The 17461-nt window shown below is 36.7% G+C and overlaps 1 protein-coding gene across 1 annotated transcript in view; it reads right to left on the reverse strand.

The window, feature by feature from the left end:
* Positions 1 to 17461, reverse strand: part of LOC107560971 (piwi-like protein 2) — a 43294-nt gene that overhangs the window by 1805 nt on the left and 24028 nt on the right. The window contains exons 9-22 of the mRNA XM_016245283.1: positions 16474 to 16554; positions 16123 to 16236; positions 15045 to 15233; positions 14717 to 14801; positions 11270 to 11359; positions 10677 to 10817; positions 7228 to 7341; positions 5339 to 5527; positions 5054 to 5155; positions 4071 to 4187; positions 2494 to 2582; positions 886 to 991; positions 514 to 767; positions 251 to 358 (exon numbers count right to left, since the gene is read on the reverse strand). Coding sequence (XP_016100769.1) covers positions 251 to 358; positions 514 to 767; positions 886 to 991; positions 2494 to 2582; positions 4071 to 4187; positions 5054 to 5155; positions 5339 to 5527; positions 7228 to 7341; positions 10677 to 10817; positions 11270 to 11359; positions 14717 to 14801; positions 15045 to 15233; positions 16123 to 16236; positions 16474 to 16554 — 1779 coding nt within the window. The remainder of the gene's footprint in view (positions 1 to 250; positions 359 to 513; positions 768 to 885; positions 992 to 2493; positions 2583 to 4070; positions 4188 to 5053; positions 5156 to 5338; positions 5528 to 7227; positions 7342 to 10676; positions 10818 to 11269; positions 11360 to 14716; positions 14802 to 15044; positions 15234 to 16122; positions 16237 to 16473; positions 16555 to 17461) is intronic.

Here is a 17461-nt window from a genome sequence, read left to right on the forward strand (position 1 = left end):
TATGAGATCGCTCGTTCCTGCCTCTTCCTCGCCTGTGCGTTTGATCGCACTTCTAGACTCATTCAGGAGATGCGTGATAGCGCCCCCTAGCCTATAACAGTGAGAACACGGAAACCCGGAAAATTCTGTGTTTGGCCGGGAAAGAGTTAATATGCCAGCTATTAAAAAAGTAACCTTTATCCTTGTATAAACCTATGACATTAAATAGCCCATTTAGCAGTTTCTTTAAATCCGTAATGTTCAAGCGAACCTCTGTAAGTGGTCAGGGGTGAGGTTTGCAGTGTTGTACACTGCGATGTAATGAGTGGGCAGCCCGCAACCCTGTCGAATCGAATGTGCCATTAGGTAGAAGTCCACCCTGAAGAGAAGAGAAACATGTCAAATTCATATACCACATTTTATTTCCTCCCGCTAATGCACTTGACTAGATCTCATTTCTGCAAAGCTTTGCACATCTAGTTGCTAAAGCCGTTCGCGAAACCCTGGTCTGCGCTTCAGCTCTTGCCAACCAACCAGTCTCTGTTTGTGACGGTGTGGTCCAATACGGTTCCTGGCGAGGGCGTGCCGAAGTGGTCGGATCCGTAGGAGTACAGGGTGGTGCTGATCCTCTTCTGCACCACGATGAAAGCCAGCTTCGGTTCGTAGTTCGGGATGGTCTCGAAGCATTTCAGAACCTGAGGGATCTCGTAAAGCTCCACAGTCTTGAGCTGTCCATCAGACACGCCGTCGCGATAGATGACGATCTTCTCAGGGAAGGCATGGTTCACCTGTTTGTAAAAAATGGGTAAAATAGGTCAAATACACCCCTGTACAACATTTAGGAGACAAATAGAAGCTGTAGCATTTACGAAATCATTTGACAAGTTCATATAAATGCCTCATTACCTCGTAGTATTTCTGCAGGGCAGCCAGCAGACAGACTCTGAAGCCGTTGATTATCTCCTCGTGAGGCATCTGGAAGGTAACCCTGGAGTACCATTTGGTCAGCATGCTACGCCGGGACAATAAACACAGGGTTAGGCCTGATTCACAGATCTCAAATCTGATGCATACAAGCAGAACATGTTCATTTCTGCGCTCATATTAACAGCTCACAGTATTCACACTGTTGGGGAAGCTAGTTTAAATTATGAGTGGCTTGACAAACTACAGTTTTAGTTAGTAGACATCAGCTACTACATTTAATCTATTATTGGGGCAATATCTAAAGTTGATTATATCTCAAATTTACCACATCTATTTTCTAAATGCATGTCACAGATGCTTTGGTGAACAGCTCATCGATGCATGCGTTACATTTTGTTTTAAATGTATTTATTTTCTGACCTAACGATATTTAATCAAAATTTCACTGGATCTTCCAGACTTCTTGTGACATACAGTACATGCAAGACTTGTCCGATTTTACGTTCATCTGCCTCCACTTTTGAGTGCAACGCCCACTTCTCAAAATCCAATCACACCCGATGTATGCACCTTATTTTTCCCATAAGAGTCTGGCTTCCGGTCTCATCCGTGTCCAGCTATTTTTAGCTGTACAGAACAGCTTGTTTTGCTGCTTGATATTGCAAACTGGTGTGCCTTACCATATGTGACCCTGGAGCACAAAAGCAGTGTTAAGTCGCTGGGGGATATTTGTAGCAATAGCCAAAAATACACTGTATGGGTCAAAATAATATAATGTTCTTTTATGCCAAAAATCATTAGGATATTAAGTAAAGATCATGTTCCATGAAGATATTTTGTAAATTTCCTACTGTAAATATATCAAAACTAAATGTTTGATTAGTAATATGCATTGCTAAGAACTTCATTTGAACAACTTTAAAGATGATTTTCTCAATATTTAGATTTTTTTGCACCCTCAGATTCCAGATTTTCAAATAGTTATTTAAAAAAAATTACCCTTATGACTGGTTTTGTGGTCCAGAGTCACATATTATTTAAATGTATTATCTTAATTATGAACACAATGTAGTGCAAACAGTTTTACCGTTTACTGCACTATTATTCTTCTCGTTATTTCCCTACAGCAGCTTATGAACCGGAAGTCAAACATTTCCAGAAAACAGCTTACTTCAGCATTGAAAAATAAGGTGGACAGAACCCGTCATAGAGGTTTTCTTTCTTGATAAACTGTTACACATTCACTAAAATGAATTAGTCCCAGTGCTGCATCTCAGTGCACTTGCACTGATGTTTGCAAATGTTTATAATACTATCATTAAAACGTTTGGGATCATTAAGAATGATTTTTTAATTAAAAAAATAATACCACCTTAATTTAGCAAGGACGCATTGATCAGTATGATTTTGTATGTTTATAATATTACAAACTTTCTTTTGAACTTTATACTCAAAGAATCCTGAAAAAAGTTAAATATTTTGAAGGATCATGCAAAAGATATTTTAAATTGTAATATCTCACATTTATTATTTTTTTACTGTACTTTTGATCAAATAAATGCAGCCTTTTATTTTGGCTGGTTTTACCTGTTGAGACTTGCTACAAAGCCCATGACAGATCTGCTCTTCTTGCTTACGTCATGGTGAACATCCACCCCAATCACCATCAGGTATTTCTGTTCAAATCAAAACTACAGGGGTTAGAAGTTACCCTTTTATTTAATACCATTTGATGATATTTATGTGCTGCAACAATCCAACATCAATACCATTCAGAAGGAACAATGCATTAAGTTCACTTTTGGATGCCTTTTTGCTTTATCATGCATTACATCTAGGGCTGGGTTTTGACACAAATTTCACGATTCGATTCTCATTCACAAGCTTGCGATTCGATTCAATATTGATTATTTTTTATATATATCAGGTACAGTACATGACAAATTTTCTCAAGGAAAAAAAATCTCTCAACTAATGCTGTAAAATATACATTGGTACTACATTACTATAATATTGAAGGTTAAAATTGACTGATGTTAAAATTACACAATGAAGTTTTTAAAATAATAAAGTTAAAATTACATAATATTTCTACTTCAATTAATTTGTTTGAAATATAAACAATGGTGGCTGTCATTAAAACTTGTTGAATTTATTCAAAAACAAATTAAACATTGAAGAACAGTAAAATGTATAATGAATATGTTATATGGTGCATATATTATTTTTCTATCTGACTAACGAGTTTATGGTAAATGCGACGTTACGTGACATTGTTTACAAGCCGTTATATTGAAGTCTTTGCGCGGCTGAAACACTTATTGAGAGATTACATGAGACGGATTGTAAAGTTGTACTCTTTCTTTTAACTTACCTTCAGATGTTTAGTCATGTTTATTTTGTGCTGAAACTGCTATTAATGTGGAGGAGATGATTAGTTCAGGTGCACCTCGCGCTGTCTGATGATCGAGGCGCTACAGCGATCTGTCACTCCACATTAAACAGCGCCAAAACGGCATTTATTGTTTGAATACTGCAATACAACGGACAGAAATTGAAATCTGAGACTTTGTTTCATATTAAAAGTACCAAAGCACAATGCTTATTGCGATATATTGGATGGGAAGTGCCCTTCAACGTTCCGTCCATTAACTGAAAACAGGCTAGACATCGATTCTTGGGATTTAAGAATCAATATCGTTCCGTAAAAATGAGAATCGAGTAATATCGAGATATCGATATTTTTTACCCAGCCCTAATTACATCATATTCAATCTATTATAGGTTATTTAAAACTTGTGAACAAATAATTAAAGTTTGAAAAACAAGAAAGAAAAGACTTTTAATATTAATGATATTATAATGTTCTCCCACCAGCTCAAGACTATTAATGAGTTTGTTGCGGCTGGTGTCTAGGTAATAAAAGTCAAGATGTGAACCTAGGAATAAATATTGAAACTTGACCAACAATGCATTAAAAAAAAATAAACAGAAAATTGATCTCACCTAGCTATCGTCTATCAGTGCTCACTGTGCATTGACCATTTTCAGGTTCATTCCCGATACTCCATATTTACTTTAGCATTTTTTAATCAAGAGCGTGATACAGTAAAGTAACTCCAGGGCCACCCGTGGGGAAAAAGGTCTGATTAGCACACACTCACCAGAGGAACATTCACCGTCCACAGCTCTCCTCCCAGTTTGCAGTTAATCTGCAGAAGGATCTTTTGAGCGATGCTGCGGAGCTTCTGTGGCTGGGAGATGGTCCGCACGTTGATGGCCTGGGAATAAGTGTCACAGATGTGAAATGTCTAATATGAATACATGCTGTTTGCCACAAATACGCAAGGCAAAAAACCCCCAGCTAATTAAAGGGATAGTCCACACAAAAATTTAAATTCTGTCATTACTTACTACCTTTCTGGGCCTTGAACTTGGTAGTTCCATTGCTGTCTATGCAGGGTAAAAGAGCTCTTAGATTTCATAAAAAATATCTTGATTTGTGTTCCGGAGATGAACAAAGGTCTTATGGGTTTAGAACGACATGAGGGTGAGTAATTCTTGGTTGAACTAACCCGTTAACAGCTAAATAATTCCACTGACATGGGATTATAAATGTATTAAAATAATTCAAAATTGAATTTCAGTACAAATTAAGTGGTCAGAGGTATTATCTTTCAGGCAAGACATTTAAATAACGTTTACAACATCGTTTTAAAGGCTGAGGAAATTTGCTTTTGTCCAGCAAGGATGCATTTAACGGAATAAAAGCGAGTAAATACAACATGTAAAAAAATGCTGTTCTTCTGAACTCTCTATTCAAGCAGCACAACTGTTCGCAACATCGATAATAATGAGAAATGTTTCTCGAGCAGCAAATCAGTGTATTAGAATGATTTCTGAAGGATCACGTGACACTGAAGACTGGAGTAATGATGCTGAAAATTCACAGAAATAAAATACATTTTAATATATACTAAAATATAAAAACGTATCACAATATTACAAAATATTACATATTAAATAAATGTTGCCCTGGTGGGCACTTCTTTCAAAAACATTTAAAAAAATCTTTGAACAGTCGTGTATGTGTTACATAAACAGCAACTGAACAATGAAATGCAAAGGAATTGTGTTTCGATGAAACCTGTGATGGTACAGGACTCTGGATGCAGCAGAGCTTTTTGATGGCGCTGTACAGGTCGTCTCTGTTTCCGGTCATAATGCACACGACCAGCTGCACACGGGGCTGAAAACCAGGAGAGACAATATACTATATACTACGGTATTTAGAATAATACCCCAATGCACTACAAAGCCGAAAGAGCCATGGCCCATAGAGAGTAACACTGCTCTTTGAGAAAACAGTAAACGTTACAAAGCTCTTTCATTACAGTTTTTCCAAGTCGCTCTGTGTAGTGCACTTCCCCACCTCACTGGTGAGTTGAGAGTGAATGCTCTTGACGAAGGTCTCGGTTCGATCATCCCGTAGCTCTACGCGGATGGGCCGCTCAATTCTGATGCCCATTGGTCCGGCTACCCTCGTAAAAGTAGTCACGAGCTCCTCTGCCTGATCGGTTGCCCGCCGGGGATAGAAAACAGCCCAGCAGTTCAGAGGAACCTGACAGAGAGCAATCCGGAGACAAATACAGTAGACAGGAAGAACTACACAAGCTCATCTTGTGTAAAAGATCATCTTTTTCATAAGTTCATAAGTCACTTTGCATGTTTTGATTCACTAAAATGAACCTAAGAGTCATCTTATTCAAAAATCAGACACGCCTGGTCCAGCTATGCGTTTCTAACTCACTCAAATGAACCGTCTCTACTGTAAAAGTCCTTTTGTTCAGTAATCAGACTATACTAATCCAGCTGTATGTTTTTGAAGTCACCAAAACGAGTCAGATCATAAGAGTCATTTAGTTCAGAAATTCTATTCGGTGTTTTTTCAAAGCCTCATACATTAATGGGGTCATGAAATTGATTCATTTATCATATTTTCACATATATGATGTTACTCTAAAAAAATAAAAAAACACTGTGTTTCAAAACTCAGTTTAAAATGTGAATTATTATTTTCGGCCCTTCTGAAACGCCTGGATTTGGTATCGTGTGAAGTCTAAACCCTCGCTCTGAGTTTGCATGTTTTGATGTCCACATATTCAAGAGTTTACAGTGATTGTAGCATTTCTGACTTAAAGTGTCCAAATATTAGAGATTAAGCAGACAATTGAATTAAATGCTGTTTAGTCAATATTAAACAAGGATTAGATCGCGGGAAAGTGTAAAAACCACCATCAGTCCTTTGGTGCCTTCTGCAGACATTTGATATAACACAATGTAGATAAGCTAGGATTATATTGTTTGATTACATTACCATATGAACCATAAAACCATATGAATACTCGTTTTTTATATTTAATTTCAACCAATTATCAAAGCCCCATTGCTATTATATAAATTTGAAGTCTTTAAAGTCTATTGTTTGCTTAGTTCTATTTTTATTACCTCAAAAAAAAAAAAAAAGTCTTACCAAAATAATTGTTAGTGACAGTCCTACTTATTTCATGTGCAAAGAGGTTAGCCAATCATACCAGTGGGCATTTACATTCCAGCTAGTCCAAAACGCTGCTGCCAGACTTCTTCTGAAGTGTCGCAAACATGAACACATTACTCCAATTCTCAGATCTCTACACTGGTTGCCGGTTCATCAGAGAATAGACTTTAAAATTCTACTCTTTGTTTATAAATCGTTACATAACCTAGCTCCTGTCTACCTCTCTGAACTCCTTCATTTATACACTCCATCTAGAAGCTTAAGATCTTGCGACCAGGCTTTGTTGGTAGCTCCACATGTTAGACTTAAGCGTAGAGGGGAGCGTGCATTTGCGGTGGCGGGGCCACAGCTTTGGAATACCCTGCCTTTAGAAATTAGAATGAACTACATTGAAGTCTCACAGCAGACATGCCCTTTCCGAGTGCTTAAATCAGAGAGCACAAAATGACAATTTAAATGTAAGTCATTACCGTTTCTGGTGACCCATATTAAGATAAGCGCACCTCAGGAATGACCATTTCATGACCCCTTTAATACCTACGTGTGATGTGCCTCAAACAAAATGTGCAAATTCAATCCACACATTTCTTTCACTCAAGCCAAACAAGGCTGTTCTCTTTCTGTGGTGCGAAACCTCCAGCCTTTGAAAACATGCAGGTTCTGCAGTCCACCTCCTCTGATCAGTCCGACATGTGCACTCCCCCACAAACCAATGACTCTCAGTGATTTCGTTCAAACACCCTACACTGACTGTGCTGACTCACAGTGCTGATGGAGGGGTCTCGAACCACCTCTCTGGACCAGTCTACTGCCGGAGACGTGACAAAAGAAGCTGAATGCAAGCAGATGGTCTCGCTGGGCAGAGTTCTTCCTTGAGTCTGTGGAGAAACAAAATGTTTAAGTAATTCATGTTATCTACAAAACACACCAATGTATCATGAACAAAAAAGACAGTATGCACGTCAATACAGTTAATACAATTAATTAAAAGGACAAATATGCCAACATTAGTGATTGTTCAAAACTACTTGCATTTGCTAACATGAGGGATTCTTTTTTCTTTCAAACACGTTTCATTTCACTCTCGAGTTATAAAAATACATACACATAACAATAATGCCTGAATTAACCAGTTTTCATTTCCCCCCCGCTTTATATTTAGATTCTAACCGATCCATAAAGACTCCGACTCGAAACAAAAAGAAAGTGTATTTGCATTATAATGGTAATCTTTTTGTTGTTTTACATTTAAAACGGGCACAAAAAACTAAACCGTATATGGATATTTGTTAGGTACTGTTGGGTTTCACTCAGGTAAATACAATATTTATCGCTGTCTCTAACGATTATTTTGGTAATTGAGTAATCTGTTGATTATTCTGAAAAATTGAGGTAGTAAAGCAAACAATAGACTTCAAAATGACTTAAAATACATGCATAATAGCAACAAGGCAATACAAATAGTTTCAAAAATATAAAAAGCAAGCAATCATATGGTTTTATTGAACAAAACAGTTTAAATATATAATATAGTAATAAAACTATAATCATCATAACTTATGTACATTATGTATTATATCAAATGCCTTTACAGCATGATCTAATCCTTGTTTAATATTGACTAAACATTTAAAATCAAATGTCCACTTAATCTTTCTTATTTGGCCACTTCTTTATGATATAAATGCTACAGTCATTTCTTCATCAAGAACATGCGGACATCAAAATAAAACTTTTGAGTTTGCATGTTTTGAAGTCACAAACAGTTAGTATTATTTAGAAAGAGAATGATGTATTCTGATGTGTCGGCGTAGGTTTATAAATCATTTACCGTATAAATCTGATAGAATGGAGCACATTGTTCCCATATGAACGTTATAAGCAAATCAGACTCACAGCATATGCAGAGATGGAGTTTGCATGTGAATGATAACTGTTTGTGTGGAGCAGCATTTACTGTGAATGGAGTCGCTCCAAGATGCACATAACCTACACGCATATTAAACCTGCAACGCATATTTTTGTTTAACTGAATCGCAGCCTTTGTGAATTCATAATCGCACTTTCTTTTATTACGATTTTTAAATGGTTTTAATATTTCGTGCATCACTTCGTGTATTTTGCCAGTTCATCGGCCGGGCAAAATGCAATCAAGTATTTTTTATAATAGAGTACTCAAATTTAATTGAGAAATTGTGACAGCCCTAACAATAATTCAAGAAAACGCCATTAAATCCTAAAAATAAAAACATTCAAGTGCTATAATGCTATATACATTTTTAAGTGACTTTAATAATATTAATGATAACCGATATACAGTACAAGAATATATAATAAACTATATAGAATAATGCAATATAATATATCTAGGTACAGTATAATAGGAGTTAAAATGAACATTTTGAATTTTGAAAATGACGATGGATCTGTGTACGTATAGCACTTTAATGCAAAGGATGTGTCAGTAATGTTTTTTTTTCTTTTGATAGAAATTAATACTTGTCAGAAATGACAGTAAAATTTACTATTACGACGCTCTTTTGAACAGCTCTGATCACAGAAATAAATTACATTTTAAAATATAATGAAACAGAAAACAGTTATTTGAAATTGTAATAATATTTCACAATACTACAGTTTTGATCAAATAAATGCAGCCTTACAGCTTCTTTTCTAACTACTTTTTAAAATAAAAAAATAACTACCTAGCCCAAACTTTCAGTAGTGTAGATACATAGAATAACACAATTTAATAGGGGTCATCCAGGTGTAATACGAGTTGAACAGGAACTTATTTCCGGTTTAATATTTATGGAGGACCTGTTGGAGCAGTGGATGCACCGAAGTAGGGCTGGGCGATATGGCCAAAAAATTATCACCATGATTTTTTCATATCAGTCGATATCGATAATTATCACGATAAATGTCAAATCTTTATTTCTTTCAAGTTTAAGCCAGATTTTTGCTCCAAAGTGAAAGTTGTAGAAACCAGACCCTTAATTTGGGCGCATTATAATGATGTAACAAAATAAATATCTAAATAGAAAAATGTATTTCTTAGTTTCTGCATTTTCTAATGAGTGATATTGTTTCAAATCAAGAAACAGGTTTGGGTTGCCTGATAATATTAATAATAATATCCCTTTTGTTGTCTCTTAGAAATGCACATTTGATAGCAGTTCGAGTTAGGATGCGGAGGTAAACTTTTGTTCATTATCAAAATCAGTAACATCTGTAAAAATTGTAGCAACCTCAGTTTTACATGGTTACATTTATTCTGACCAAGTTATTTATTCATTTTGAATTAAGCATTGGTCTCCCATAGTTGCATACATTTAAATAATGATAAACAGTTAAAACCACACATATAGCACCTCAATACCACGGTAAAAATCTAAATATATGGTTATTAGGTAGCCTATTTGGATAAAAAAAAACAGTAGTCTAAAAACATTCAGTATAAATGCACACATGCTATAGTTTAATCACAAATACATACTATAATTATATATCATTACTCCTATAATAAAATTCAACGTGAATATCCCACATTTCTGCCACAATACCATGGTGCAGTGAGTGTTACTACAGTAAATCCAATATATGGTTATTAGGTAGCCTATTTGTATTAAAAAAAAAACAGTAGTCTAAAAACATTCAGTATAAATGCACACATGCTATAGTTTAATCACAAATACATACTATAATTATATATCATTACTCCTATAATAAAATTCAACGTGAATATCCCACATTTCTGCCACAATACCATGGTGCAGTGAGTGTTACTACAGTAAATCCATGGTAAATGATGGCGATGTGTAGATTGAAAAGCCTTCTGTCTCGTTGCACACAGTGTTTCTCCTGTTTGGCTTTAAACTAGTTTAAATCACATTCATTTGTGTTCATCGCTCTATTTGCGCTTCACACTGGATCTCGCAGCACTGTTTAGTGCTCACGTGACTGAAGTAAATGCATCTGCTCTAGTGAGCTCACGCTGCGCAGTTTGAACTTTGATCCGAGCGGATAACGGTCCGTGTGGCGCGATTCAAATGAGTCGTGCGGTTTCGTTCCGCTTTTGGCGCATAAACATTATATCGAACTCTTCATATCGTTTTATCGAAGAAAATTATCGTTATCGAATTATCGCCCAGCCCTACACCGAAGACACAAAAAGTTCTCTGAACTACACTGTCAGGCGTGTGTTTGTCACCACTAGAATCTCTTGGCTGATGCTGAGGCCCCAGCGGGCCAGCTCGGAGACCGCTTCGTTATTGCTGCTGATGTTGTGCAGCAGTTGTTTGAGACTCTGGGTGTGCTGCTCGGCTCCCACATTGATGTGCATGGTCAGATCCTGAAACACAAGACGAATAGACAACCATATGTGAGCCTGCAGCACAAAAGCAGTGTTAAGTCGCTGGGGGATATTTGTAGCAATAGCCAAAAATACATTGTATGGGTCACAATTATCCATTTTTCGTTTATGTCGAAAATCATTAGGATATTAAGTAAAGATCATGTTCCATGAAGATATTTTGTAAATTTCGTACCTAAAACTTAATGTTTGATTAGTAATATGCATTGCTAAGAACTTCATTTGGACAAATTTAAAGGCGATTTTCTCAATATTATAATTTTTTTGCACACTCAAGATTCCAGATTTTCAAATAGTTGTATCTCGGCTAAATATTGTCCTTATGACTTATGTTTTGTGGTCCTGGGTCACATATCTGAACAGTTTGCAAAATAAAGAGTTCACCCACCTGACTGTGTTTGAGACTGGTTTGACTTGTAACTGATTCGTACCTTCATGACTCTGAAGTCTTTCCTCATTTTTTCAGGGATGCCGGTCATGAAGGAGAGTTCCGGCAGCAGCAGGATTTCACCCGTTATAACCTGTTATGAAACGGATCAAATTCACATGTATTTAGTATTACACATAATAAATTCACATCCTAGTAGTAGAAAACGAATATTTATGTCACTCAGACAGGTATGTTCAATGCAGCGGTTTTGACGAAAGGAAACAAGATTAATTTCTAGTTTCAACATTATTTGTTATTCAGATATTCTTCTTTAAAGGAAAAGTATCATCTGTATGCGAAGTGACCCACGTTTGGTTTTTGACCACACTGAAAATGTGTACAATTTAACAATTTACTCCTGAAGCCATATTGAAATTCTAATATCTCCGGAACTGAACCATAGGGCTTTAAAAATGAAGATGCCAAAAGGAAAGTTTGTTAAGACCAAATATCTAAAAGGGAATTAAGATATATTTAATACTTCTTGAGTTACAGGCATGCAGACTTTGGAGAAAAAGCTTGAAAAGTACTTTTTCCCCATGTCTGAATGGTCACTATTGGCACATACTATAATGCAACAAAGACTGCTCAACAGACCAACCAATCTCTGCTGCCTAAAGCATGCTTTCTAAAGTATTTTGACCACCCTGTAATTTGACCACCCTTGTAATATCAGGTGAAAATTGTCGTTTTGACCCCCCTATACAAAACACTGAATTACTCCGTAAAAACTCATTCGTGACATTTAATCTTTTGGCATTCATCACCATACGTGTTTATCTTTCTTCAGAAAAAAATCTTAGCAAAATCAAAAATTTGAGCTGGGGACGTTTCTGAAATTTGGTTGATTTGACACCGCATGAGATGTTTTCAAAAGTTTTGGATCAGTACGATTTTTTAATGCTTTGAAAGTCGTCACTTCTGCTCACCAAGGCTGCATTGATTTGATCAAAAACACAATTAAAATAGCAATATTGTGAAATATTGAAAATAACTATTTTAATATTTAAAAATGTAATTTATTCCTGTTTCAAATCAGAATTTTCAGCATCATTAATCCAATTTTCAGTGTAACATGTTCCTTCAGAAATCATTCTAAAATGCTGATTTGGTTTTTAAGGAACAGATTTCATTATTAATGTTACAAGCAGTTGTGCTGCTTAATATTTGTGTGATTTTTTTCCAGGATTCTCTGATGAATAGAATCTTCAAAAGAACAGCCTTTATTTGAAATAGAAATCTTTTGTAACATTTTAAATATATTTACTGTCACTTTCGATCAATGTAATGCTGAATATACAAGTGCATTTTAAAAAAATTGAATATCACGGAAAAGTTTTTTTATTTTTTGTAATTTAATTCAAAAAAGCAAACTTTCTTGTATTCTAGATTCCTTGCACACAAACTGAAATATTTCAAGAGTTTTTTTTTATTTTTTAGTTCTGATGGTTACGACTTAAAGCTTAGGTAAATGAAAAATTCAGTATCTCAAAAAATTTGAATATTCCATTTTGAGCTCGATTAGTTTGATTAATTTTGAGTATAAATACTGGGTACCTCCTGGGCTAGTTTAGAACATGCAACCACAATTATGGGGAAGACTACTGACTTGACAGATGTCCAGAAGACAATCGACACCCTCCACAAGGAGTGTAAGCCACAGAAGGTCATCGCTGAAAGGGGTGCCTGTTCACAGAGTGCTGAACCGAAATATATTCATAGAAAGTTGACTGGAAGGAAAAAGTGTGGTAGGAAAAGGTGTGCATGCAACAGGGATGGTGCAAGCCTTGGGAAGATTGTCAGGCAAAGCCAATTCAAGAACTTGGGAGAGCTTCACAAGGAATGGACTGAAGCTGGAGTCAGTGCATCAAGAGCCACCACACACAGACGTCTTCAGAAGAAGGGCTACCAAGCCACTTCTGAAATAGAAACGACGTCAGAAGCATCTTACCTGGGCTAAGTAGAAAAAGAACTGGACTGTTGCTCAGTGGTCCACAGTCCTCTTTTCAGATGAAAGTAAATTTTGCATTTCATTTGGAAATCAAGGTCCCAGAGTCTGGAGGAAGACTGGAGAGGCAGAGAATCCAAGCTGCTTGAAGTCCAGTGTGAAGTTTCTGAAGTCAGAGATGATTTGGGGTGCCGTGACGTCTGCTGGTGTTGGTCCACTGTGTTTTATCAAGTCCAAAATCAATGCAGCTGTGTTTTATCAAGTCCAAAATCAATGCAGCCGTCTACCAGGAGATTTGATGACAAGCTTTTTGGAGATGCTGATTTCATTTTGCAGCAGGACTTAGCACCTGCCCACAGAGACAAAACTCCTTCTAACTGGTTTGCAGACTATGATATTACTGTGCTTGATTGGCCAGCCAACTCGCCTGACCTGAACCCTATAGAGAATCTATGGGGTACTGTCAAGAGGAAGATAAGTAACACTCGACCAAACAATACAGATGAGCTGAAGGCCGCTATCAAAGCAACCTGGGCTTCAATAACGCCTCAGCAGTGCCACAGGCTGATCGCCTCCATACCACGCCGCATTGAAGCAATAATTCGTGCAAAAGGAGCCCCAACCAAGTATTGAGTGCATAATTAAAATAAAAATTTTTTTGATTGATCTTTGAGAAAATATTCAAATTTTTTTAAGCTGCAAGTTGTAACCATCAGAATTAAAACAACAACAAAAAAACCTCTTGAAATATTTCAGTTTGTGTGCAATGAATCTAGGATATAAAAAAAGTTTGCTTTTTAAAATTAAATTAGAAAAAATAAAGAACTTTTCCATGATATTCAAATTTTTTGGAGATGCGCCTGTATTCATTTCTCCTGAAAAAAAAAAAAAAATCAATCTACCGACTCCAATCTTTTAAGTGGTAATGTATATGACTGGTACATTTCCTTAATTCACCTGTGTTAGCCAGATGTGTGATGTAGTTCACTTTATCTATTATTAATATTAATATTAATCAGGCCAAATAAACTACTGTTACAGAACAGTACCCAATGACACCACTAGATGGCAGGAGTTTGAATTCAGTTAAGCCCATGCCATTCAAACCACCACTGACCCACATGCAGCTGTCACTAGGTACGTTTACATGGACACTTTTTGCTACTTATTTCTACGTCACTGCGCATGCGCAGTACTTTCCAGTTTCGGTTTTCAATCCGATCAAGTGTTTACATGTCCTCTCGCTCGGATTACAAAAGGAATAAACCACCCCTTACAATCCGATCTAAATTTTAGTCGGATCTGGCCAATTCAATCCGATTGACATGTTTGCATGTGACTTTTTTATTCTGACTGTGCTTCTAGTCCTATTACGATCGGATTAGTAGGGTCCATGTAAACGCAGCTACTGTCATTCTAAAGCTTTTTAATAACCCAAAACATAAGCAAACTAAACAGCACCACATTCCGTTCCAAAAATCCTGAAAAGCATTTGATCACCTTTCCTCCTGGTTTGGACCTCTCTTTTGGACGATGGATGAGCAGTGGTTGGTCCAGTTCCTTTATGGTGATGCCATAGTTCTTTCTGTGCATATAAAAAGCTAATCAGAAAACTGACAAAAACAACAAAACAGTAATTCGTCACTCTAAACTAGCATATATCTGTCTCTGCTATTAAAATGAGCTATTATTTATTAATGTATGAACTTTAGCAATGTCATGTGCATCGTATATATCCAGTTATACAAGTTACGCTCCAGCTGTTATGTCTTTTACATGCATTCAGGTCTTAAATCAGAGAAGCGGGTTCTCCACATAGCAGATGAACCTGTAGTAATCGACAAACGTGGTCACGGTCCCGTCAGCCAAGGTGAAAGTGTCTTTGGGAGACTTGGACCACTCGATGTCATCGATACGGTAAGTGCGGTTATTATAGCGCGTGATGACGATTGAGCCGATAAACTCCTTTGTGCATTCATCCTGAAAGCTCTCACGACTTCCCTGGTAAATCAGGTTCCTACAGCAGACACACGGTTATTCAGAGACAGCAGGGTTAAGCAAATGACATGATTTTAGCCTAAAATTTAGCATGCATTTCAAACATTTTATACAGATGAGTTCTGATCCGAAACCTATGAGCTGCATTGCTGTCTAACACTCACAGCAGATCAGACAGTCTCTGAGCTCCTGACTGCTACTCTATATCACATGATGCTGTCTGCACTTCCATTCCTAGTCACTGCACTGTTGCATTGTGAAAAACGCTGCTTATTTTCATAAAGTTGAGCTCTGCTTGATTTTGTCACATCACCAATGGTCTCTAACACTTGCGTCAACATAAATGGCATCTTAACTGAAATGAACTTCATATGCAGGTCAATTTAGAGTTTTTTTTTAATGCCACGTCAGCATCAAATGCTATCTGATGGCAACAGAGTAATGACAAACAAATTCTGAAATAATTTAGATAAACCATGTAAGATCTTTAATTCTAATATTTCAACCCAGTTTATGAAGTAATGATGCATTACTTCATGAAGTGCATAGTATATATATATATATATATATGTTTGGGTAAAATAGTCAGTCTTTAATTGGTTTTTGGATTTTTTTCCATCCATACCACTCTGAACTAAATGAAATACTAAATTTCTCTCACTTCGTCTACTATATTATAGATTATTTTTTTCACTTGAGCTTGTGGCAAAGATCATTGCTATTGTCTTTGCTATGAATGATTAGAAGCAATGCTCAATTTAAAAAAAATACATAGTTTTCCTTTTTTCTAGATTGGCTACTCACTAGATGTTGGAACAGCTTTGGAGTGGAACGAAACACTCAGCTGACAAAGTGGCACTGATTCATACATGTGGGCATGTCAGAATGATTGATTATAACAAACTCACATCACATCCAGCACAGAGTCATTTCGCAGCACCTTATGTGAGACGTCCACAATGAGGTAGAGGCCGCCATCAGTGTGCTTGATACTGGTGGAGTATCCAGGCCACACCTGAAGCCTGATGGACACGCATTTACAAACACAGTTAGAACAAACTATCACAAGGATCCTGGACAGAGAATCAACATGCAAAGCATTATTGCAAGTGGTGCTGAAACGGTTCAAACACATCCAGTAATCATAGGTCAGGTGTAAAAATACTGAATCTTGAGTCGGTGTGAAACCAAACAAGGTGGAGCACAGCAATTCTGGTTGGATCGCAATCACAGACAATAATCAGGTCAGTGCAAAATACCTGTGTTTGCCGAGAATCACTACAGCGTTGGGGTCGTAATGGTTTCTGCCCACCAGCTTCAGCCCCAGTAATTTCATCACTCTAGAACAGAGAAGAATGAGAGGAAAGCAGCAGCAGAAGTCAGATGTCAGAGCTGACTGTCAACAAGTCATTATAGCACAAGACTTCTCTCCTATGCACAGAAAAACTGGAGCAATACTCCACAGGGCTCAACAATATGGCCTGTTTTGCACCGCACGCTCACGCTGCAGCAGCAGGCTCACGTTGTGTTTTCAATACCTTACTGAATATTTGCTGTAATAATGGCCATAAATGATCCAACGGTTGAGAATTGTTTCGAACTTGATTGTAACAAAAATCTAATTTACAAGAGCAGGGATAACATTTATACTGAAATGCATTAAATTCATGTGCAAAATCCAGTTGTGTTACTGTTAAAGGGATAGTTCAACAAAAAATTTAAATGTGATGTTTATCTGCTTACCCCCAGGGCATCCAAGATGTAAGTGACTTTGTTTCTTCAGTAGAACACAAACTAAGATTTTTAAGTCAAACCGTTGCAGTCTGTCAGTCTTATAATGGAAGTGGATGGGAATCATGGCTTTGAGAGTAAAAAAAACCATACAGTATGGCCACAAGATGTAAACACAGGCATTAACATGATTACATTGTGATATATCCTTTTTCTGTTTAGACAATTTTACAACATTTTTTGCCATGACAACCTAATGAGTGAACCTTGTACTGCTGCAAAAACAACAATTTATACTAGGGCTGTCGTGATTCGATTTTATTCGACTATTCAATTTTTTTAAATCCTCGACTTCACTTTGCTCGCATCGTCGAACCGGCAACAGTGGCGCATTTCACAGACGAGAATGTAGAAAAAAAACACTTTTTAGTCTGTTTTCCAAGGCTGCATGATATATTAAACTCATTTAAAGATAATTAAGCATAATTGTGAATTCACAAACGCTACGATTTAATT

The sequence above is a fragment of the Sinocyclocheilus grahami genome, unplaced genomic scaffold (assembly GCF_001515645.1).
Source record: "Sinocyclocheilus grahami isolate Dianchi unplaced genomic scaffold, SAMN03320097.WGS_v1.1 scaffold749.1, whole genome shotgun sequence".
Taxonomy (NCBI): domain Eukaryota; kingdom Metazoa; phylum Chordata; class Actinopteri; order Cypriniformes; family Cyprinidae; genus Sinocyclocheilus; species Sinocyclocheilus grahami.